Source organism: Pristiophorus japonicus, chromosome 18 (genome assembly GCF_044704955.1).
Source record: "Pristiophorus japonicus isolate sPriJap1 chromosome 18, sPriJap1.hap1, whole genome shotgun sequence".
NCBI classification, from domain to species: domain Eukaryota; kingdom Metazoa; phylum Chordata; class Chondrichthyes; family Pristiophoridae; genus Pristiophorus; species Pristiophorus japonicus.
In genome coordinates, this window is record NC_091994.1 from 5,019,515 (window position 1) to 5,045,317 (window position 25,803).

The window sequence follows — 25,803 nt, forward strand, 5'->3', positions numbered from 1 at the left end:
TGTTCAGCATGCGGGAGTGTTGCAGTTATATTACTGGAAACAGTCATCCAGAAACCTGGACTAATAATCCAGACAGAGTGGTTCCACCATGGCAGTCTGAGAATTTGAATTCTGTTTAGAAGATGTGGATTTAAAAAGCTGGAATCAGTAAAAGTGACCTGAAGCTATCAGCTTGTCGAGATAAAACCCAGCTGGTTCACTGATGTACCTTGGGGAAGGAAACCTGTCGACCTTACCCGGTCTGGGCCTACACGTGACTCCAGTCCTGCACCATTGTGGTAGACTCTTAACTGCCCCCGCAACCAGCAGTTCGAGAAGGCCACTCACCACTGACATGGGAGCATTTTGGAGGGAGACACCGATTGGGAGCTCAGTCCTGGATCTATTTTGATTCCAGTCATCATCATAGGCAGTCCCTCGAAACCGAGGAAACGTGCTGCCACTCAAAGTGAGTTCTTAGGTGACTGAACAGTCCAATACGGGAATTACAGTCTCTGTCACAGGTGGGACAGACAGTCGTTGAAGAAAAGGGTGGGTAGGGTGTCTGGTTTGCCACACGCACCTTCCACTGCCTGCGCCTGGTTTCTGCACGCTTTCGGCGATGAGACTCGAGGTGTTCAGCGCCCTCCCGGATGCTCTTCATCCACTTAGGGCGGTCTTTGGCCAGGGACTTCCAGGTGTCGGTGGGGATGTTGCATTTTAATCAGGGAGGCTTTGAGGGTGTAATGTTTCCTTTGCCCACCTGCCTCTACATTGTCCCATCAAACACTCCCAGGACAGGTACAGCACAGGTTAGATAGAGTAAAGCTCCCTCTACACTGTCCCATCAAACACTCCCAGGGCAGGTACAGCACAGGTTAGATACAGAGTAAAGCTCCCTCTACACTGTCCCATCAAACACTCCCAGGGCAGGTACAGCACAGGTTAGATACAGAGTAAAGCTCCCTCTACACTGTCCCATCAAACACTCCCAGGACAGGTACAGGGGGTTAGATACAGAGTAAAGCTCCCTCTACACTGTCCCATCAAACACTCCCAGGATAGGTACAGCATGGGTTAGATACAGAGTAAAGCTCCCTCTACACTGTCCCATCAAACACTCCCAGGACAGGTACAGCACGGGTTAGATACAGAGTAAAGCTCCCTCTACACTGTCCCATCAAACATTCTCAGGACAGGTACAGAACGGGGTTAGATACAGAGTAAAGCTCCCTCGACACTGTCCCATCAAACACTTCAACCTAAATTCGAAAAAACGGCACCTCCTACACCACTGACATTTTTACTTTCCCCACAGCTTATCGGCAGGTGAAACATGTCGGATCAGGGTGTGCTGTCAACGCCAGCAATAGACTGATACTGCATGCCGATTCAAAAACTGCCTGACCAGAGCTCTGTGCAGAGTACACTGCAAATGATAAAGACATCACTATGTCTTTGTGAAGTGTGACCAGACGAATATAACAAAGAAGCCCCTAAGACTATCCAGCTGTAAGCAGCGGCTCAGCAGCGAGTCTTTGAACGGACCACCGCGAGCAGACCCAGGATATTCAGACCTCTGTATCGGCCTCCAGGTTTGATTACTATTGCTCCGCGACTTCGGGTCTCCTCCTCCGCTTGAGTCATTCGCTCCCTGGTCATCTGGTAGGAGTCGTCCGTCGCGCACACAGTGATTTTATCCTGTATGCCCCCGAGACAGTCCAGCTGTACACCCCCGGAGCTGCCGAAAGTAAACAAAGAACACACTCAATTAAAAAGGGCTTTAAACATAAATAGGACGGAAACCTTCACATACAGGACACACTGAGCCATCGCACTATTACACAGCCTGCAGGAAACCAATGGGAAAGCCCCCAGCGGGTTTATCCGGAGAGTAGCCGAGCCATAGGGAGCAAGGCTCGATCCGAGTGTACACAGAGCGGAATTAATCCCGAGCCAGGTGACAGTGACAGTCGCTACTGGCACTTTAACATTCCTGGCCAAGGGGTGAGGGGAAGGGAAAGAAATTAACTCGGTATCCTGTGCCCGATCGCCACCCACTGCCTCCTTCTGGAGGGCGCAGGTATGGCATCACGTGACTGTGGCATGGCAGGAGAGACCCATCTATTGCCAGTTACCACAGGAAGAGTGACCACTTGTGAGAGTTATTGAATCGCACCCCTGCAGGGCCAAGAGCGAGCATTAATTGGGTGAAGAGTCAGAGAGTGGAGCTATACTCCTTCTGAACCCACCTTCTGGAGAAGTGGGAGGGCGAATATTGGGAGGGGGAAAAATAGAAACCCAGAGAAAAAGGATGTTAGAGCTGTGGTACTGACCAACGTGTGTGTGCAAGGCTATGACCCCAATCGACACAACATGCAGTGACAGACTACCCGCGATCCCTCCGACACCGAGCTCCTGATGTCAACAGCTCAGTGCGGGCAGTCGGCAAAGTGAGGCCAGGTATCCCCACAGGAGGCAGGGGAATAAAATAGTTGCAATAAATAGTTCTATTTTAACAGCCCTTTCAGTAGCTGAATGAAAGGTACTAAAAAGCAAAAACAGCAAGGAACTGCACTGAACCACAGTTGCCGATACATTCTACACCAGGCAGCCCGTGAATGGAGGCCCAGACACGAGAAAAGCAGCAACTCTGCCAAGGGCTACAGGTAAAGGGGAGTCAGATCACAGAATCCCTCCAAGCCTCAAGTTCCCCCAATATTGATCAGAAGATTACATACAGATGAGGAAGGCTACCTGCTCTATCGTAGCTCGTCCATCCCGAAAGGGACACAATTTCTCTACGCTTGCCATCTTCTCCCTTCTCTCCAAAATAATGCAGTCACTTTGTGGGGATCATCAGGTCGAAACCGCACCCACCATCATACGGTTTCTTAAATCATTGCAAGACTCCATTCCATGAGTTCAGCACTTCAGCAGTTGATCAGGTAGTCATCAAGGTGGACATGATCCCAAAGTAGCAGAACAAGCCCATCAGCAGTGATCATATCATGCATTCTTGTACATCTGAAATGCACGCAGGTGAATCAAGCTGTAATAACGCAAAATACAGGGCTCAACCGACTGAACGAATGTGTTGTGCTTGACTGGCATCAAACCTGCAGAGGCTAATTCCCAACGTCAGAAGAGAGTGACATCCTTTAATTGAGCCAGAATGTCAGCTTGGTTCTGTTAGTGACACTCCCACTTCTGAACCAGAAGGTTGAGAGTTCAAGCCTCACTCCGTGAAGAGCCTTGAGACGGACACTCCTGCGCAGGGCTGAGGGAGTGCTGCCTTGAGGAGGTGCTCTCTGCTGGATGAGAAATTAAACCAAGGCCCCAGCTGTCTATTAAAGATCCCATGGTAGAATTCACAGGAGAGCAGAAAGTTATTCCAGTGTCCAGACCAACCATTATTCTTCCGTCACCCAACATTACCAGAAACAGACTAACTAGTCATTCACTTTAATTGCTGTTTGTGAAACACAGCTGTTAAGGTGCTTTATATATATATTTTTCTTTATTCGTTCATGGGATGTGGGCGTTGCTGGCAAGGCCGGCACTTATTGCCCATCCCTAATTGCCCCTTGAGGTGGTGGTGGTGAGCCGCCTTCTTGAACCGCTGCAGTCCGTGTGGTGAAGGTGCTCCCACAGTGCTGTTAGGGAGGGAGTTCCAGGATTTTGACCCAGCGACGATGAAGGAACGGCCGATATATTTCCAAGTCAGGATGGTATGTGACTGGGAGGGGAACGTGGAGGTGGTGGTGTTCCCATGCGCCTGCTGCCCTTGTCCTTCTAGGCGGTAGAGGTCACGGGTTTGGGAGGTGCTGCCGAAGAAGCCTTGGCGAGTTGCTGCAGTGCATCTTGTAGATGGTGCACACTGCAGCCAGGGTGTGCCGGTGGTGGAGGGAGTGAATGTTGAAGGTGGGGGATGAGGGGCCGATCAAGCGGCTGCTTTGTCCTGGATGGTGTCGAGCTTCTAGAGTGTTGTTGGAGCTGCACTCATCCAGGCAAGTGGAGAGTATTCCATCACACTCCTGACTTGTGCCTTGTAGATGGTGGAAAGGCTTTGGGGAGTCAGGAGGTGAGACAATCGCCGCAGAATACCCAGCCTCTGACCTGCTCTTGTTGCCACAGTATGTGTGTGGCTGGTCCAGTTAAGTTTCTGGTCAATGGTGACCCCCAGGATGTTGATGGTGGGGGATTCAGCGATGGTAATGCCGCTGAATATCAAGGGGGAGTGGTTAGACTCTCACTTGTTGGAGATGATCATTGCCTGGCACCTGTGTGGCTCAAATGTTACTTGCCACATCAGCCCATGTCTGAATATCAGCCCATGTCCGAATATCAGCCCATGTCCGAGTCTTGCTGCATGCAGGCATGGACTGCTTCATTATGAGGGGTTGCGAATGGCACTGAACACTGTGCAATCATCAGCGAACATCCCCACTTCTGACCTTATGATGGAGGGAAGGTCATTGATGAAGCAGCTGAAGATGGTTGGGCCCAGGACACTGCCCTGAGGAACTCCTGCAATCATGTCCTGGGGCTGTGATGGTTAACCTCCAACCACCACAACCATCTTCCTTTGTGCTGGGTATGATTCCAACCGGTGAAGAGTCCCCTCCCCGATTCCCATTAACTTCAGTTTTAGGCTCCTTGACACCACACTTGGTCAAATATTGCTTTGGCGTCCAGGGCAGTCACTCTCACCTCACCTCTGGAATTCAGCTCTTTTGTCCATATTTGGACCAAGGCTGTAATGAGGTCTGGAGCTGAGTGGTCTTGGCGGAACCCAAACTGAGCATCGGTGAGCCGGTTATTGGTGAGTAAATGCCGCTTGATAGCACCGTCGATGACATCTTCCATCACTTTGTGATGATTGAGAGTAGACTGATGGGGCGGTAATTGGCCGGATTGGATTTGTCCTGCTTTTTGTGGACAGGACATACCTGGGCAGTTTTCCACATTGTCGGGTAGATGCCAGTGCTGTAGCTGTACTGGAACAGCTTGGCTAGAGGCGCGGCTAGTTCTGGGGCACAAGTCTTCAGCACGACAGCCGGGATGTTGTCGGGGCCCATAGCCTTTGCTGTATCCAGTGCGTTCAGCAGTTTCTTGAATTCATGTGGAGTGAATCGAATTGGCTGAAGACTGGCTTCTGTGATGGTGGGGACCTCAGGAGGAGGCCGATATGGATCATCCACTTCTGGCTGAAGATGGTTGGAAATGCTTCAGCCTTGTCTTTTGCACTCATGTGCTGGGCCCCTCCATCGTTGAGGACGGGGCTATTCATGGAACCTTCTCCTCCAGTTAGTTATTTCATGGTCCACCTCCATTCATGACTGGATGTGGCAGGACTGCAGAGCTTTGATCTGATCCGTTGATTGTGGGATCGCTTAGCTCTGTCTATAGCATGCTGCTTCTGCTTTTTAGCATGCATGTAGTCTGGTGTTGCAGCTTCCCCAGGTTGGCACCTCATTTTTAGGTATGCCTGGTGCTGCTATTTAGCATGGTGGTAGTGCCACACAACACGATGGAGGATATCCTCAGTGTGAAGATGGGACTTCGTCATCTCAATGACTGTGCGGTGATCACTGCTGTCATGGACAGATGCATCTGTAACAGGTAGATTGGTGAGGACGAGATCAAGTAGATTTTTCCCTCGTGTTGGTTCTCTCACCACCTGCCACAGGCCCAGTCTGGCAGCTATGTCCTTCAGGACTCAGCCAGCTCGGTCAATAGTGGTGCTACCGAGCCACTCTTGGTGATGGACATTGAAGTCCCCCATCCAGAGTACATTCTGTGTCCTTGCTACTCTCAGCGCTTCATCCAAGCGGTGTTCAACATGGAGGAGTAATGATTCATCAGCTGAGGGAGGGCGGTAGGTAGTAATCAGCAGGCGGTTTCCTTGCCCATGCTTGACCTGAAGCCATGAGTCTTCATGGGGACCAGAGTCAATGTTGAGGGCTCCGAGGGCCACTCCCTCCTGACTGTATCCCACTGTGCTACTACCCGTGATGGGTCTGTCCTGCCGGTGGGAGGAGTCTGGGACATTGGCGGAAAGGTATGATTCTATGAGTATGACAGGTTGATGCTTGACTAAGTCTGTGGGACAGCTCTCCCAATTTTGGCACAAATCCCCAGATGTTGGTGAGGAGAACTTTGCGGGTCGAGTGGACTGGGTGTGCCATTGTTGTGTCCGTAGCCAGTGCTGAGGTCGATGCCGACTGGTCTGTCCGGTTTTATTCTTCTTATTTTTCGTAGACGTTGTCTACAGCTGATTGGCTTACAAGGCAATTTCAAAGGGCAGTTAAGAATGAACCACATTCCTGAGAGTCTGGAGTCATATATCGGCCAGACCGGATAAGGACGGCAGATTACCTTCTCTAAAGGACATTAGTGAACTGGATGGGTTTTTTACGACAATCCGATAATTTCATGGCCACCATTACTGATGCTTGCTTTTTAATTCCAGATTTATTTAATTAACTAAATTTAAATTCCCCAGCTGCTGTGTCTATGGATCAATGTACCAAGCCTCTGGATTACTGGTCCAGTAACATAACCACTGTGCTAGCTTCCCTTAGATCCTTCAGCGGAATCTACATACTGGAATTCCAAATAAAACAAGCTTTTTCAATGGGGTGATGCCACGTGACAATATCATGCCCTGTGCATCTATTACATAATGAATAAGAGCTGGCTGGTGGTGGATTAATACAACTCTCTGAGGGAATAGTTTGTGAAGCCTGGGAAACAGGTAAGAGATTGTGCTGGTCTGTGTTTGCAATTCCAGCTCTGAATTTGCACCTGGGTTTCTGCCAGTCCACAAAAACAGCAGTGTGTGAAATCTCGACCCCCACTGCAAAAATGTTAAATCACAAAAAAAAACACAATATGACAGCCAATTCCCCGCCCCCTCCCCCCCCACCGCCCGAGAGGAAATATTTTTAGCTCCTGCCTATACATTACAGAGTAATTGCCAGACACAGCCGCTGCTGGCAACCGGCTGCCGATGCCAATATCTGAGAGTCTGTGGCGTCTGCATGTATGGGGTTATCAACTGATAGTGCAGCTTTATAGCACAGCTCTCTCCCCACACACATTGCCCCTCTTCCACCCAGCGTGAAGAATCAGAAGTGATTAACATTACCGCGCCAGCGAAATACTGGTTCAAATTCCAATGTGTTGCACCACAGCAGTGTCTAACATGCAGAAATCTACTCACTTTCTTTCCTTTAGGGATATTCAGGTCTCAGCAGGAGGATCAGTCAGGATGTTTCAGAGGATGAACTGAGGTGACAGTCACTGGTTTTGTTCTCTCTCTCTCTCTCTCGCCCGCCACCCCAGTAAAAACACAATTTCTCAACACTTGCTATATTCTCCCTTTTCTTCAAAATAATGCAGCAAAGATTGCAAACTCACGCTGTGGCGTATCATGGGCTCAAACTCCTGTCCTATCTAATCGTCATCTTCCACATTCGTTACAATGATTTATACAAAATTAAATTTAGGGAGTGCTGTAAGGGACACACAGTTGACTGCTCTGTGCTGCAAAAGGCAATGCACCACAGCAATAAAACTCCTTCTCAAAATAAACTGCCCACTGCAGACTAGGCAGCCAAATGCAGGCATAGACAGGATCACCAGCGCTGGACAAGCAAGCTTTTGTTCTGGCCAACCTAGTAATCCTGCTGGCGTTACAGTTCCACAAACTCTCTGGCACTCGGGCCAAGTGGTCAGTTTTCACGTGAGCCCAGAACGTGAGTGTTGACAGGCTATTCGACTGCGGTGAGCACCCCAGTCGAGCAGACATTGTTCCCACCTGACTTTCCAACAGTGGTCGATAGATGGCAATCAGGAGGGTGGATGGGGGAGGCCGTGAGATGCCGGGTCCTTTGGATGCTGCAGTGTGATTAATGCCTGTTGGACTGTTAGAGTGGTGAAGAAGTATAATGATAAAGGACATTCAGTCGATGCTATGTATAAGCCATTTGATAAGATGCCACATAGGCCTGTTAATAAAATTAAGGCATACGGTATTAAAGGAAGTGCAGCAGCATGGCTAGGAAGCGGATTAAAGGACACAGAACAGCGAGGAGTGGTTAATGGAGGCTTTCAGACTTGAGAATTTTAACAGCGTCTCCCCAAGGGGTCAGTGCGGGACCACTGCTCTCAATACATATCTGAACTTGGCTGAAGAGGCACAATACAAAGTTCTCCAGTCAACACAAACATAGTAAGAATGATTAACTGTGAAGAGGACTGTAAGCAACTTCAGATAGAAGACAAGCGGGTAGATTAAGCTGATGTCAGATGAAGTTTAACTTGAAGAAATATGAGGCAATACATTGTGGGAGAAAAAAGGGGGGGGTGGAGGGAGTAGACACAGAATGGTCTAACTTTACAGGGAGCAGTAAAACTCAGTATCAGATACTCATTTTAAAAATGCAATGACAAGTTGAAGCAGCTGTAAAAAAAAAAGAAAGCATATGGGATCCTGGGTATTATGGACAGATGGATCGAGTACGAAAGCAGACAGAGGCAAACCTATACAAATCATGAGAGTATTGTGTCCAGTTTTCCATGCCTTACTTTCGGAAGGATATCAATGCCATGGAGAGGTGTGCAAGAGATCCATCAGTCATTGAAGGTTGGCATGCAGGTACAGCAGGCGGTTAAGAAAGCAAATGGCATGTTGGCCTTCATAGCAAGGGGATTTGAGTACAGGGGCAGGGAGGTGTTGCTACAGTTGTACAGGGCCTTGGTGAGGCCACACCTGGAGTATTGTGTACAGTTTTGGTCTCCTAACTTGAGGAAGGACATTCTTGCTATTGAGGGAGTGCAGCGAAGATTCACCAGACTGATTCCCGGGATGGTGGGACTGACATATCAAGAAAGACTGGATCAACTGGGCTTGTATTCACTGGAGTTCAGAAGAATGAGAGGGGACCTCATAGAAACGTTTAAAATTCTGACGGGTTTAGACAGGTTAGATGCAGGAAGAATGTTCCCAATGTTGGGGAAGTCCAGAACCAGGGGTCACAGTCTAAGGATAAGGGGTAAGCCATTTAGGACCGAGATGAGGAGAAACTTCTTCACCCAGAGAGTGGTGAACCTGTGGAATTCTCTACCACAGAAAGTAGTTGTGGCCAATTCACTAAATATATTCAAAAGGGAGTTAGATGAAGTCCTTACTACTCGGGGGATCAAGGAGTATGGCGAGAAAGCAGGAATGGGGTACTGAAGTGCATGTTCAGCCATGAACTCATTGAATGGCAGTGCAGGCTAGAAGGGCTGAATGGCCTACTCCTGCACCTATTTTCTATGTTTCTATGTTTATTCCAGGGATGAGAGGCTTTAGTTACGAGGAGAGGCTAGGGAAATTGGGGCTCTTTTCATTAAAACACAATGTTTAAAAAAAATTCAACAGGAGTTTGTTGAGACAATGCACTGGGGTTTATTTCTCGAAGGATAGGAACAGGAGACGGCCATTCAGCCGCTCGAGCTTGTTCCATCTCATTGTTTAATGAGATCATGGCTGATCTGTATCACAACTTCATCCATCCACCTTAGAATTGAAAAGCAGACAAAGTTAGATAGACCACACTCGAGTTCTGGTCTCCCTGTTACAAAAAAGATATTGAGGCACCAAGGTGCAAAACAGATTTACAAGGATGATGCCAGAACGGAGAGGTTATAACTATCATGAAACACTGAACAGGCTTGGACTCATTTTCTCTAGAAAAGAGAAGGTTGAGGGATGACGTGATACGAGGTCTTAAATTATGAAACGATTTGAGAGGTTCGACATAGAGAAGATGTTTCCACTTGTGGGGGAAACCAAAACTAGGGGCCAAGATGAATAGGGATTACATGGGATATACGGCACAGACACAGGCCATTCGGCCAACCAGTCCATGCCGGCGTTTATGCTCCACTCGAGCCTCCTCTTGTCTTTCCTCATCTAACTTGAAGGGAACATTAAGACGGATTGCAAAAGTTTCTATAGATATGTAAAGAGAAAAAGGTTAGTAAAGACAAACGTAGGTCCCCTGCAGTCAGAATCAGGGGAAGTCATAACGGGGAACAAAGAAATGGCGGACCAATTGAACAAGTACTTTGGCTCGGTGTTCACTGAGGAGGACACAAACAACCTTCCGGATATAAAAGGGGTCGGAGGGTCGAGTAAGGAGGAGGAACTGAGGGAAATCCTTATCAGTCGGGAAATTGTGTTGGGGAAATTGATGGGATTGAAGGCCGATAAATCCCCAGGGCCTGATGGACTGCATCCCAGAGTACTTAAGGAGGTGGCCTTGGAAATAGTGGATGCATTGACAGTCATTTTCCAACATTCCATTGACTCTGGATCAGTTCCTATGGAGTGGAGGGTAGCCAATGTAACCCCACTTTTAAAAAAAGGAGGGAGAGAGATAACAGGGAATTATAGACCGGTCACAGCCTGACATCGGTAGTGGGTAAAATGATGGAATCAATTATTAAGGATGTCATAGCAGTGCATTTGGAAAGAGGTGATATGATAGGTCCAAGTCAGCATGGATTTGTGAAAAGGAAATCATGCTCGACAAATCTTCTGGAATTTTTTGAGGATGTTTCCAGTAGAGTGGACAAGGGAGAACCAGTTGATGTGGTATATTTGGACTTTCAGAAGGCTTTCGACAAGGACCCACACAAGAGATTAATGTGCAAAGTTAAAGCACATGGGATTGGGGGTAGTGTGCTGACATGGATTGAGAACTGGTTGTCAGACAGGAAGCAAAGAGTAGGAGTAAATGGGGACTTTTCAGAATGGCAGGCAGTGACTAGTGGGGTACCGCAAGGTTCTGTGCTGGGGCCCCAGCTGTTTACACTGTATATTAATGATTTAGACGAGGGGATTAAATGTAGTATCTCCAAATTTGCGGATGACACTAAGTTGGGTGGCAGTGTGAGCTGCGAGGAGGATGCTATGAGGCTGCAGAGCGACTTGGATAGGTTAGGTGAGTGGGCAAATGCATGGCAGATGAAGTATAATGTGGATAAATGTGAGGTTATCCACTTTGGTGGTAAAAACAGAGAGACAGACTATTATCTGAATGGTGACAGATTAGGAAAAGGGGAGGTGCAACGAGACCTGGGTGTCATGGTACATCAGTCATTGAAGGTTGGCATGCATTTACAGCAGGCGGTTAAGAAAGCAAATGACATGTTGGCCTTCATAGCGAGGGGATTTGAGTACAGGGGCAGGGAGGTGTTGCTACAGTTGTACAGGGCCTTGGTGAGGCCACACCTGGAGTATTGTGTACAGTTTTGGTCTCCTAACCTGAGGAAGGACATTCTTGCTATTGAGGGAGTGCAGCGAAGGTTCACCAGACTGATTCCCGGGATGGCGGGACTGACCTATCAAGAAAGACTGGATCAACTGGGCTTGTATTCACTGGAATTCAGAAGAATGAGAGGGGACCTCATAGAAACGTTTAAAATTCTGACGGGGTTAGACAGGTTAGATGCAGAAAGAATGTTCCCAATGTTGGGGAAGTCCAGAACCAGGGGACACAGTCTAAGGATAAGGGGTAAGCCATTTAGGACCGAGATGAGGAGGAATTTCTTCACCCAGAGTGGTGAACCTGCGGAATTCTCTACCACAGAAAGTTGTTGAGGCCAATTCACTAAATATATTCAAAAAGGAGTTCGATGAAGTCCTTACTACTAGGGGAATCAAGGGGTATGGTGAGAAAGCAGGAATGGGATACTGAAGTTGCATGTTCAGCCATGAACTCATTGAATGGCGGTGCAGGCTAGAAGGGCTGAATGGCCTACTCCTGCACCTATTTTCTATGTTTCTATGTTTCTAACTCTCCTATCAGCATAACCCTCTATTCCCTTCTCCCCCATATGCTTGTCTAGCCTCCCCTTAAATGCATTGATACTATTCGCTTCAGCCACTCCCTGTGGCAGCAAGTTCCACATTCTCACCCCTCTCTGGGTAAAGAAGTTTCTTCTGAATTCCTTAATGGATTTCCTGGTGACTATCTTAAAATGATGGCCTCTAGTTATGCTCTTCCCCACAAGTGGAAACATTCTTTCGGTATCCAAAACCTTTCATAATTTTTAAGACCTCTATCCAGTCACCCCTCAGCCTTCTTTTCGAGAAAAGAGACTCAGCCTGTTCATCCTTTCCTGATATGTATGCCCTCGCGTTTCTGGTATCATGCTGGTAAATCTCCTCTGCACCCTCTCCAGTGCCTCTATATGCTTTTTATAATACGGCGACAGAACTGTACGCAGTACTCCAAGTGTGGTCTAACCAAGGTTCAATACCAGTTTAGCATAACTTCCCTATAATTCTATCCCTCTAGAAATAAACCCTAGTGCTTGGTTTGCTTTTTATAGCCTTGCTATCCGTGTCACAACGTTTAGTGATGTGTGTATTTGTATCCGAGATCCCTTTGTTCCTCTACCTCACCCAGACTCACACCCTCCCAGTAATGTGACCTCCCCTATTCTTCCACCAAAATGTAATACCTCATATTTATCCGTGTTGAACTTCATTTGCCAATTATTTGCCCATTTTCATTTGCCAATTATTTGCCCATTCTGCAAGTTTATTAATGTCCTCTTGTAATTTGTTGCAATCCTCCTATTGACTATCTCCCCAATTTGGTGTCATCCGCAAATTCAGAAATTATGTTTTTGATTCCAAAGTCAAAATCGTTAATATAAATTGTGAACAACAGTGGTCCCAGCACTGATCCTCGTGGAACACTACCACTCACCTACTGCCACTGTGAATAGTTACCCTTTACCCCTACTCTCTGCTTTCTGTCTTGAAGCCAGCTAGCTATCCATTCTGCTACTTGTCCCGGACTCTGCATTCTCTGACCTTGTTCATCAGTCTATTGACGTTCCTTATCGAAGGCCTTTTGAAAATCTAGATAAATTACATCTACTGCATTACCCTTGTGTACTCTCTCTGTTACATCTTCAAAAATTCACTGAGGTTGGTCAAGCAAGACTTTCCCTTTTGAAATCCATGCTGACTATTCATTATTATATTTTTGGTTTCTAGATGTTCTTCTATTTTCTCCTTTAGTAGGGATTCTATTATTTTTCCTACCACCGATGTTAAGCTGACTGGTCTATAATTCCCTGGATATGTTCTATCCCCCTTCTTAATCACAGGTATTAACGTTAGCTATCTGCCAGACCTCTGGCACTCTAATGAAATATTAAATGTGTAGTAATGCCTCTGCTATCTCTTCCCTAGATTCTTTTAAAATGCGTGGATGTAATCTGATTTAATCCTCTAAGTTTGATTAGTTTATTTAATATATCCCCTTTTTAAAAAATTTTAAATGCATTTATCTCATTACTAATCTCATCATCTATGGAGTCTCATTGGTTCTTTTCTTTTATATATTTTTCCTGCACTCTGTTGAAACCGTTTAAATGGTTCTCATTGCTGTTTTACATCGTTGTTTGCCAACATTGTTGTCCATTTTATTTTCCCAAGTTCTATTCTCAGCCCCTCAAAATCAGCTTTTCTTCAATCTATTACCCTGGTTTTTGTCATATTTATGTCCTTCTCAATTATCATCTTAAAGCATATTATATTATGGTCACTATTGCCTTGATGTTCCCTATCTTTACTTCTCTTATCTGCTCTGGTTCATTCCCGATTACTCGATCCAATCGCAAATCCTCCCTTGTTGGGCTTTTTACATATTGGGTTAGAATGGAATCATGTACACATTACAGGAACTCCATTCCCTTATCCCTTTTACTTACCTCTTCTGTCCAATTATCGGGGTAGTTGAAATCCCCCGTGATTATTATTTTATGTTTTTTTACTAATTTCCCTAATTTATCTGCATATTTCTTCCTCCACCTTCCTTCCAATATGAAATGGTTTGTAGACGATGCCTATGAAAGTGATTGATCCTTTTTATCTCTAGCCATATGGATGCTATTTTTGTCTTGTTGATAGCTGTAACACGTTTTTCTATTGCCATTATGTTATCCCTAATGGCTACTCCACCTTCCCTTTTCCCCTCTCTATCTTTTCTAAATACGTTATACCCTGCAATGTTTAATTCCTAGTCCTGATTTTTCAGTAATCCCTATGTCTGGCTCCTCGCAACACATGATTGCCTCCAGTGCCCCAGTTTTATTACGGACAGTGTGTGCATTGCTGCACAGGCAGTTTAACTCATTTTTAATAGGATTTCCTCTCAGTGTTTAACCATGTTTTTAGACTCCTGTTCTATAATTATCTACTCCCTTGCCATCAATGTCCTCTCTTACTTTATTCTTTCCTATGCTCTTTTCCTGTTTCGTTTAAATTTACGCTGGTTAAGTTTCTTGTAGGTCCCTCCCTCCCGCCATTTAACTAGTTTAAAGCCTTCCCGAGTTACCCTTTCCACTCGGACACGGGTCCTATCCCGGTTCAGATGGTGCTGTCCCATCGGTATAGCTCCTTCGAGTCCCAGAACTGGTGCTAGACAGTCATTAATAAATCCAATAGGAAATTCAGGAGAAACCCAGTCTTTACCCAGAGTGGTGAGAATCTGGAAGTTGTGGAATAGTTGAGGCTAATAGCATAGATGCACTTAAGGGGAGCAAGATAAGCACAAGAAGGAGAAAAGAATAGGCTATGTTGATGGGGTGAGCTGAAGAGGGGTGGGAGGAGGCTGGTGTGGAGCATAAACACCGGCACGGATCTGTTGGGCCGAATGGTCGGTTTCTGTGCTGTACATTCTATACAAGGCATGAAATGCCCTCCCTGGAACAGAACCTTACCGGGATTGGTACTGTTGGATACAGTCGAAGCTGCACTGGGGATTGTCCCTGCCCACATTGCAAAGGTAAAACGTGAACGTCCGCACTTCATTCGGGCAATCTGGCCTCGGAATGGTGATCCGCTGTCAGGAGAAAAAGAAAATGTCAGCTTTATTAAAAAACAAAACACAGCACATTCCAAAAACATTCAACCGACTTTAACCTCCCCGGGTGCAGGACACAAATAGGAAATGCATTCAGATGTTGTAAAAATCACTCACGGCACATTGGGAGCAATGTAAAAAGTGTCAGCTTTGGCTCGATTGGTAGTACTCCTGTCTCTGTGTCACTGAAGGGCTTAATCTAAGTTGACACCTCAGTGCCAGGCTGAAGGAGTGCTTCATTCAAAGATCATAGAAAATTACAGCACGAAAGGAGGCCATTTCGCCCATTGGGTCCGTGCCGGCCGACAAAGAGCTGTCTAGCCTAATCCCACTTTCCAGCTCTTGGTCCATAGACCTGTAGATTACGGCACTTCAAACGCCTATCCAAGTACTTTGTAAATGTGCCTCAGTGTTAGAGGTGATGCCAGATGTGATGTTAAACCAAGGCTCCATCTGCCTGTTCAGGTGCAAATAAAAGATTTATTTGTTCGAAGAAGGGCAGTGTCCTGATTAACACATCATTGGTAATCTGTCTCATTGTTACTTGTGGGATCTTGCTGTACACAAAAGGCTGCCATGGTGGCTTGCAAAGCAGAGTAACTCAATGTACATAAAGCATCCGATAAGGTGCTATGCAAGTCGTATGTTTTTACTTTAACAAGAGGACGGAGACAGATAGCCGAGAACCTCAGGGAATGGCAGGGTGTTACTGATGGGAAAGCTCTGATCACTGCACCACCAAGGCAACTCGAGGGGCATAGACCTGTGGAGTGAGGAGCTGGTGGCTGCTCTTGCAGCGATTGAGCTATACAGCGCTGGCCCTCATCAGAACCACACAGGGACCAACGTAGGTTTTACATCCACTTCAATAAGCTCCTAATCTGAGTCTTACCAACATTCGTAGTGGTGATACAAAGGAGAAATAAACCATTTGAGTTGAGAAATGACCTCGTTTTAATTATAGAAATTGTTGAGAATACTCAGCAGTTCAGGCAGCATTAGTTCTGATGAAAGGGCATCGACCCGAAACATTAACTCTGCTTGGTTCTCCACAGATATTGCCTGACTCGCTGAGCATTTCCCGTTTTTATTTCAGATTTCCAGCATCTGCAGTAATTTTGCTTTTATCAGCTCATTTTGATCGCGCTCCCAAACACGTTGGTGGAAGTTTATAAATCTGCTTGATCTGTGGGCATACAATTGAGAGTGTGCGCTGTCCGACAAGCCTTTGATCAGTAATATTAGCAAAAGGCACAATTATTATTTGAACTGGGAAAGGGAGAGACGCTTGAACCCGAGTGCGTTTGATTGAGCAGAGGTGTTGGTACAATGCCCAGTGGCACCCAGCGGTGTTGACTGACTGTGTGTCAACACTCCCACCTCAGTCACGGTGTGCGTACAATTAACAGTCCCCTACACTCGACACAGAGTCGCAATTTCCAAACAGAGACTGCCACTCAACGGGAATTCACATTTCCACTGTTAATGTGCCTTCTGAGCAAGGTATCACAAAGCTTTTAATCTGTTGCCTCACAACAGCAGCTTGAAAAATGGAATTGTAACAAACAATAACTTGCTTATAGGAACAAATAACAAGGTATGGGCAAATAAGCAGAGAAAGCACCTTATCCTGGACTAATGGAAATATTTGGGATTGTTGCAATACAGTGCTCTCCCCAGCACACTGCATGGCTCCAGGAGTCAGAAATAATGGTTTTACCAGAAATGACCTACAATCTAACTGATCACAAACTTGCAACACTGTGGAGGCGGTGGCCATGGGCAGCATCGATAACGCAGTTCCAGCAAAACAACAATTTGCATTTATATAGAGCCTTTAATGCAGTACATCGAATTTACAGCACTGAAAGCAGGTCTGTGCCACTGTTTATCCTCCACACGAGCCTCTTCCCACCCTGCCACCATCCAACCCCATCAGCATACCCTTCTATTCCTTACTTATCCAGCCTCCCCTTAAATGTATCTCTGCTATTCGCTTCAACCACTCCCTGTGGCAGCGAGTTCCACATTCTCACCCCTCTCTAGGTAAAGAAGTTTCTCCTGAATTCCCCATTGAATTTATTAGTGAGCATCTTATATTTATGGCCCCTAGTTTTGGACTCCCGACAAATGGGAACACCTTCTCTACGTCTACCCGATCAAACCCCTTAATCCAGCCGTTGCTAGACTGTGTCGGTTTCAAAATGGCTTGCACATTTATATAAAGGAACTGATCTTCCTCTAGTAAAACGTCCCCAAGTTGCTTCACAGGAGCGATTATCAAACAAAATTTGGCACCACGCCTCCTCAGGAGATATTAGGACAGGTGACCAAAAGCTTGGTCAAGAGATAGGTATTAAGGAGCACCTTAAAGGAGGAGAAAAAGTTAGAGCAGTTTAGGGAGGGAATTCCAGAGCTTAGGGCCCAGGCAGCTGAATGCACAGTTGCCAATGGCGGAGCGATTAAAATCGGGTATGCACAAAAGGCCAGAATTGTAGGAGCGGCGATCCAGTACTGGACTAAAGTATTGTACAAGCAGTGTCGTCCAATCCATTCGCCACTACCCACATGTGGAGATTTGGGAATCCAGATGTGGCAAAGTACATTTCTGATTAGTCAATAACGAATGAGTAACAGGCACCCCCCCCACGTTGGGCGTGTGATCTCAATACGCCTTCGCACAGCGTATGCATATGAACCTTAGCCCTTTTGTACATTTGTTGGTAAAATGTCAAGCCAAAAAGCAGAATGTGAGAGTGCTTTTTGATGGCTTTGTTCCTTGGATACTGAATGATTGTTGATGTTTGTTATGTAAATATATGTAACACACACACACACGTGAAGTACGTTTACCTGTATTGAGAGTGTGTGCGCAAGGCTCTTTCTACCAAAATTACTGCATGTGGCTAAAATGGTGTGACCATAGCCCCATCTGTGGCCTGTCAGTGGATAATGCTCTGAACACGGAAGAGACAGGTATAAAATACTGTATTTGAATAACAACTTGTATTTATATAGCACCTTTAACAGTGAAAGATCCAAAGGTGTTTCACAGGAGTATTATGCGATAAAAATTTGACACCAAGCCACATAAGTAGAAATTAGCACAGGCAAAGAGCTGGGTTTTAAGGAGCGTCTTGAAGGAGAAAAGAGAGGTAAGAAAGGCGGAGAGGTTTAGGGAGGGAGTTCCAGAGCTTGGGGCCTAGGCAGCAGAAGGCAATGCCACCAATGCTTGAGTGATTATAATCAGGGATGCTCAAGAGGGCAGCATTAGGAAAGTAGACATCTCGGGGAGGGGGGGTTTGGGGCTGGAGGAGATTAGAGATAGGGAGGGGCGAGGCCACGGAGGGATTCGAAAATAAGGATGAGAATTTTGAAATCGTGGCGTTGCTTAACCGGGAGCCAATGTAGGTCAGCGAGCACAGGGGTGATGGGTGAGCAATTAACCCCCGAGCACCTCAGTTACTCAACATCTTTCATGTAAAGAAACTCCCCATGGTATTTGACAGAAAGGGGATTGTCTGTTGAACAGTGAAATGAGAAAAGGAGTGGTCACAAAAAGCTTGGTCGAAGATACTGGCTTTGAGGTGGTCAAAGAGGTGAGAGGTTTAGCGAGAGAGTTGCACCTGAAGGGTCTGTGATGGATCCGTTGGTAAGGATCACGGCCTGCATGTCGTCGTGGAGCAGGCGGAGGATGGCGACGAACTTTTGGGGGCATCCGAAACGGAGGAGGACGCTCCGTAGACCCTCGCGGTTGACAGTGTCAAAGGCTTTTGTAAGGTCAAAGAAGACCATGTATAATAAGGGCTGGTGCTGCTCCCTACATTTTTCCTGCAGCTGTCGTGCTGCAAAAATCATGTCCCTTGTGCCCCGTAGGGGACAAAATCCACACTGCAACTCCAGGAGGAGCTCCTCGGCCACAGGGAGAGCCTTCGGCCGCCTGAAGAAAAGTGTGTTTGAAGACCAGGCCCTCAAAACTGCCACCAAGCTCATGATCTACAGGGCTGTAGTATTACCTGCCCTCCTGTATGGCTCAGAGACATGGACCATGTACAGTAGATACCTCAAGTCGCTGGAGAAATACCAACGATGTCTCCGCAGGATCCTACAAATCCCCTGGGAGGACAGACGCACCAACGTTAGCGTCCTCGACCAGGCCAACATCCCCAGCATTGAAGCACTGACCACACTCGACCAGCTCCGCTGGGCAGGTCACATTGTTCACATGCCAGACACAAGACTCCCAAAGCAAGCGCTCTACTTGGAACTCCTTCACGGCAAACGAGTCAAAGGTGGGCAGCGGAAATGTTACAAGGACACCTTCAAAGCCTCCCTGATAAAGTGCAACATCCCCACTGACACCTGGAAGTGCCTGGCCAAAGACTGCCCTAAGCGAAGGAAGTGCATCTGGGAGGGCGCTGAGCACCGAGTCTAGTCGTCGAGAGCATGCAGAAATCAAGCGCAGGCAGTGGAAGGAGCGTGCGGCAAACCAGTCCCACCCACCCCTTCCCTCGACGACTGTTTGTCCCACCTGTGATAGAGACTGTGGTTCTCATATTGGACAGTTCAGCCACCTAAGAACTCATGCTAAGAGTGGAAGCAAGTCTTCCTCGATTCCGAGGGACTGCCTATGATGAAGCACCTGAATGCTCTGCCACCACTGTTTGGGGGGGGGGGGGGGATGAAGGGGAAGGGAAGGGGATGCACAGAAGGCTAGGAATTTTTCAAAGGCCCAGTAACTAAAGGCAATGGGCTGGTGGTGTAGCATTTAGTTATAGAGATCAGAAGGTCCGCAGGTTCATCCTCGGCCTGTGTTAAGATAGTTGGGCTCAGCCGGGTGATGGCAGGAGCGTTACAATTGTTCAGTGTCCCTGGGTTTGAGGGGAAAAATATCAGCCAAGGCTCCTGATTGCGATCCAGTGTTAAGATAGCGAGTGTGTGAGTGGAGGCCCCGACCTGCGTAAGACCATCAGCAGCAGGTCAGGGCCATAAACAGGTCAGGGCCATAAAAGGTGCGGCGAGCGGAAGCCTTGGACAGCGTGGAGGCATGCCACTACAGGGTACAGCGCGAGCTGGTGCAGGAGGGTGACGGCAGCGAAGAGTGGCGTCAGCAAGGTCCAGGTCGGTGATTGGAGCGTGGCAGATACAGCAGGAGCGGCGAGGTCGGGGCGAAGGAGCGACGAGAGACTGTGGAGGGATGTGATCGGGGCCCAGGGGAGGCGTGAGTTCGGTGCCAGCCAATACTGCGATATGTGCACACACTAGGTCCATGCAGCAGAGCTGGGATATCGGGTAAGAGCAGGACTGGGCTTGATGTGTAATGCTGCCACTCAGCGTCTGTACTCACAGTCGAAGAGCGAGAGTCAGCATTGTTTGAGGGAATGGCGGGGGGCAGGGAGAAGGGGGAGAATCAGGGGCAAATCTTTAAATAGAAACATACATCCAGACAAAGATCAATTCTGCCACTGTGTAAATGACAACTCCTGGAACTAACCTCTTCCAGAACTTCAGGTTACAGTTCTACAAACTGGGTTTGGGTTTGTGTTTAGCATTTAGCAAACATTCAAGAAAGCTACAAACAGGAATTGCAGCTGCACTTGGAAACTCCCTGCAAGAGCTTGCGGCTAAAGTAGGCTGAATTATTTCCATAAATTTGACTTGTAGTTTGACAACATGAAAGAGAATTGTATGGACTGCCTGATCCAAATCTCTCAAACATCTAATTTCTGTCACATAGTCACTGTTGTGGAAATCCGTGAAACGGACATTTTGTGCACAAGATCCCACGAATTGCAGTGGACCCGAGTCCATGATCGGATCAGCCATGATCATATTAAATGGCGGAGCAGGCTCAAGGAGCTGTATGGTCTACTCCTGCTCCTATTTCTTATGTTCTTATGAATGATTGGTCAATCTGTTCAGGGCGGAATGCTGGTCCAGAGAACTGCCCCTTTTCCAATAGTGCCGTGGGATCTGTAACATCCACCTGAACCAATGGAACGGGCACACAGAGCCGCGGTTTAACTGAGCAGGCTTTGGTCAAACAACAGAATAGTGCTAAGTACTCTAAATCAAAGAGGCATACACGGTTAGATAGCAAGACAGAGAAAGAGAGACAGACACAGATGGAAAGAGAGACCGTGTTACATAGAGACAGATACACTGATAGACGAGAAAGATAGGAAGAGCAGAACCTATTTGGGCAACCTTCTGGACCCAACACCAAGTTCAACAATTTCAGGCCATAACCACTGCTCCTATTCTCTTGGGCACCAGTTCTGATGAAGGGTCATCGAGTTGAAACGTGAACTCTGTTCCTCTCTCCACAGATGCTGCCTGACCTGCTGAGTATTTCCAGCATCCGCAGTATTCTGGCTTTTGTGTATGCGCGAGGTGAATCCACAGACAGGGCAAGATCACCACACTAACGTTAGGTTATCTATTAATCCTTCTCATACATCAGGATTACATCACAGGTAATCCTGTGATTTGAGCCCAGGGGACTGCCTATGATTGGGTCCAGATATGAATCATCATCATAGGCAGTCCCTCGGAATCGAGGATGACTTGCTTCCACTCTTAACATGAGTTCTTAGGTGGCTGAACTGTCCAATACGAGAACCACAGTCCCTGTCGCAGGTGGGACAGATGGAGGAATGGAAGATGCCTGTGTGTGAGTTCTTTTAGCGTGGCGTGGTCGTTGCACACCAGCTATCACACGGGCTTAGCTGAGCAAGGTCTTGGTCCAGTGGCAAGGGGTTCCAAGACGACGGGAGACCAGATATAAAGTGCAATGCTCAGTGAAGGAGAGGACACTGCTCCTCAAGGGTGCCTCACAGATATGACCAGAAGGAACACAAGCTCATGGTGATTGCAGCCCCCGTCGAACTGAACTTTACTTTGCCTGATCATCTCTGACAAACTACTGAGTCAAAGAGCAAGTGCATTGGAACGATGGAACTGCTCTGTCAGTAACGGTGGGATGTTCTACAGCACAATGATCCACCGAGACCTTCAGCTCAACTCCCAGGTACAGCAAGAATCCCGACACTATCTGTTGGGACGAGCGATATTCTAAAACTATTTTTTGGCAAACATTCCAGATCTGAACTGATGACGACTTGAGCTAAATGTTAACAGCAAACTCTGAGTTCACTCACAGTGCACCACGACTGTGCGTAAAAGGCCCACGCTCGGGGCAGGACTGTGCACCCGCAGCTCCGCTCGCTGATCTCAGCCACGGCAGCACTTGAGAGAACAATTCGAACACAAAATCTCACACAATGTCCAGCACAGAAACAGGCCTCTCGGCCCAATCGCTCCATGCCAGTGTATAGGCTCCACACGTGTCTCCCTCCCACCCCTCTCCATCTCACCGTGTCAACATATCCTTCTATTCCTTTCTCCTTCATGTGTTTATCCAGCTTCTTAAATGCAGCAATATTATTCGCCTCAACTGTTCCTTTTGGTAGCGAGTGCAGGTCAACCGAGGATTTCAAGAAGGCATAATGGTGTTTGTTAAAATCTCATGTTGATTATCACCAGTGCATATGGCTTAAGTTGGGAGTGGGGCGACAGTCTGCACCCGGGGGAACTGTACCCCAGTGAGAGGCACCCGTGGAATTGTACCCCAATGAGAGTCAGCACCCGGGGGAACTGTATCACAGTTGAGAGTCAGCACCCGGGGGTACTGTACCCCAGTGAGTCAGCACCCGGGGGAACTGTACCCCAGTGAGTCAGCACCCGGGGGAACTGTACCCCAGTGAGTCAGCACCCGGGGGAACTGTACCCCAGTGAGTCAGCACCCGGGGGAACTGTACCCCAGTGAGTCAGCACCCGGGGGAACTGTACCCCAGTGAGTCAGCACCCGGGGGAACTGTACCCCAGTGAGTCAGCACCCGGGGGAACTGTACCCCAAGTGAGTCAGCACCCGGGGGAACTGTACCCCAGTGAGTCAGCACCCGGGGGAACTGTACCCCAGTGAGTCAGCACCCGGGGGAACTGTACCCCAGTGAGTCAGCACCCGGGGGAACTGTACCCCAGTGAGTCAGCACCCGGGGGAACTGTACCCCAGTGAGTCAGCACCCGGGGGAACTGTACCCCAGTGAGTCAGCACCCGGGGGAACTGTACCCCAGTGAGTCAGCACCCGGGGGAACTGTACCCCAGTGAGTCAGCACCCGGGGGTACTGTACCCCAGTGAGTCAGCACCCGGGGGTACTGTACCCCAGTGAGTCAGCACCCGGGGGAACTGTACCCCAGTGAGTCAGCACCCGGGGGAACTGTACCCCAGTGAGTCAGCACCCGGGGGAACTGTACCCCAGTGAGTCAGCACCCGGGGGAACTGTACCCCAGTGAGTCAGCACCCGGGGGAACTGTACCCCAGTGAGTCAGCACCCGGGGGAACTGTACCCCAGTGAGTCAGCACCCGGGGGAACTGTACCCCAGTGAGTCAGCACCCGGGGGAACTGTACCCCAGTGAGTCAGCACCCGGGGGAACTGTACCCCAGTGAGTCAGCACCCGGGGGAACTGTACCCCAGTGAGTCAGCACCCGGGGGAACTGTACCCCAGTGAGTCAGCACCCGGGGGAACTGTACCCCAGTGAGTCAGCACCCGGGGGAACTGTACCCCAGTGAGTCAGCACCCGGGGGAACTGTACCCCAGTGAGTCAGCACCCGGGGGAACTGTACCCCAGTGAGTCAGCACCCGGGGGAACTGTACCCCAGTGAGTCAGCACCCGGGGGAACTGTACCCCAGTGAGTCAGCACCCGGGGGAACTGTACCCCAGTGAGTCAGCACCCGGGGGAACTGTACCCCAGTGAGTCAGCACCCGGGGGAACTGTACCCCAGTGAGTCAGCACCCGGGGGAACTGTACCCCAGTGAGTCAGCACCCGGGGGAACTGTACCCCAGTGAGTCAGCAGCCGGGGGAACTGTACCCCAGTGAGTCAGCACCCGGGGGAACTGTACCCCAGTGAGTCAGCACCAGGGGGAACTGTACCCCAGTGAGTCAGCACCCGGGGGAACTGTACCCCAGTGAGTCAGCACCCGGGGGAACTGAACCCCAGTGAGTCAGCACCCGGGGGAACTGTACCCCAGTGAGTCAGCACCCGGGGGAACTGTACCCCAGTGAGTCAGCACCCGGGGGAACTGTACCCCAGTGAGTCAGCACCCGGGGGAACTGTACCCCAGTGAGTCAGCACCCTCGAGCCACGGCTGACATCTACGAATGACCCTTGGCATGTCTGAGGGAAATGGAGAATGCAAAGTCTTGGTGCAGGGCCTCGATAATCCTCAAACTACCAACAGTGCATGCTCAGGTCGGCTCTCGGTGCCTTCCAAATAGTTAAACTTTTAAAAATCCCAGCACACAAAACAAAGGCACCAGCATTTCCTGAACCCCTCTTCCAGGTATCACCCTTTGATAATAATACCTTTTCCCAGAAAGTGGAAGAGGGAAGGGAAGTTACTTCACGAGCCAGGAGTTCAGCATAATAATTTTTGTCACATTTCCCAGACTATGTCAACATCGCTTCTGCAAACCTCTTAACCCTTTGCTCACCGCATGCACACAAAACACACATGCTCCCAGAGGTGGGGAGTTTAATATTACAGGACATTGGGCCCAAATTTCCCCAACCCCTTTTTCCGGTGCACTCACCCGAGATGTGCCGACTTTGTGCGCTCAAAATGGCGGCAAAAAACATACTCACGATTCTGGCCGCTCTGCTGTGTGTCCCGGGTCCTGGCACGGTGTTTCTCGTGGTGTGGGTGGTGGGGGAGGGGGGGGGAGGTACAGCCCTGCACCGAAAACACTGCCAGCAGCTGCACGCATACGCAGTGGAGTCTGCACGCAGTAGCTCCTCACCCTCCCAGCACGTCCTGCACAGACTGTGGGCGGGACCCAATGCTCGCTGCCCCTATCCCTAGCCAAAGGGACGACCCAATAATCTTTAACAGCACCTCCCGATAAAACATGGGCCAGCAGGCAGCAGTGTGGAGAAAACGTTGAATTTTGTGTGGGCACATGTCAAATCGTTATGACCCAACACTGATTAAGTTTCAACATGCTTGATGACTCAGTGGATGGGAGAGGTGTGATTTCTGCATTTCCAACAAAGCATAGCTAAAGGGTCTGGCTGTGATCTAACTTAGGAGGCAGCCAATTAAGTCCAGAGTGTCGCCCCTATCCCTGGCCGAGTGACCTGCCGCATAGGCCAGCCCCTGCCTTCCCAGGAGCGAAGCCCCGTCCCTCGGAGAGAAGCCCCGTCCCTCAGAGGTCCGAGTTAGGAAGGTAGGACTGAAGTTTTATTTTCTATTTATTTATGATTGATGCTTCCTTCATGTTGTTGTGAAGGTGCTTAGTGCTTTGCAAGGTCCTCTGTGCTTCCCTCCACCACCCCCCCCCCCCCTCCACCCCTCGCCTATCTCTGGCCACCTGCGCTGATTTCTTAACTCTCCGCAAGGGTTTTCTGTGCGGCCACAAGTGGCCACATACGCTGGTCTAAGTTAGTTTGTAGCAACTTTAGCTATCCAAACTGGTTTAAATGGCCAAAACAAGCATAGGTGGCTTGTAACGCCCCCTTTTGAACAAAACTAAACTAAAAAAAATCCTAACTAACTTACGCTGGCGCAAATTAAATGTGCAGAATGGGGATTTTTAAGATACTCCAAAAAAATCATGTTGCTCAAAAAAAGAGCAACTCCTGGGCAAATTTGGGCCCATTGTTCTAACAAGTAAATGAAGGGCAGAGGATATAATGTACAAGTGGGGCAAATCCACTAAATTAAAGGGTAATAGTTTGTGAATGTCTCGAATGTTTCACTGTTGTACAATTGAATTACAGGCTCATTTCCCCAGCTCCATTACTATCAGAAATCAGG

The 25,803-nt window shown here is 48.3% G+C and overlaps 1 protein-coding gene across 1 annotated transcript in view; it reads right to left on the reverse strand.

Annotated features, from left to right (window-relative positions):
* ell (elongation factor RNA polymerase II) overlaps positions 1–25,803 on the reverse strand; it is a 149,566-nt gene that overhangs the window by 45,354 nt on the left and 78,409 nt on the right. The window contains exons 3-4 of the mRNA XM_070859581.1: positions 14,779–14,900; positions 1,557–1,720 (exon numbers count right to left, since the gene is read on the reverse strand). Coding sequence (XP_070715682.1) covers positions 1,557–1,720; positions 14,779–14,900 — 286 coding nt within the window. The remainder of the gene's footprint in view (positions 1–1,556; positions 1,721–14,778; positions 14,901–25,803) is intronic.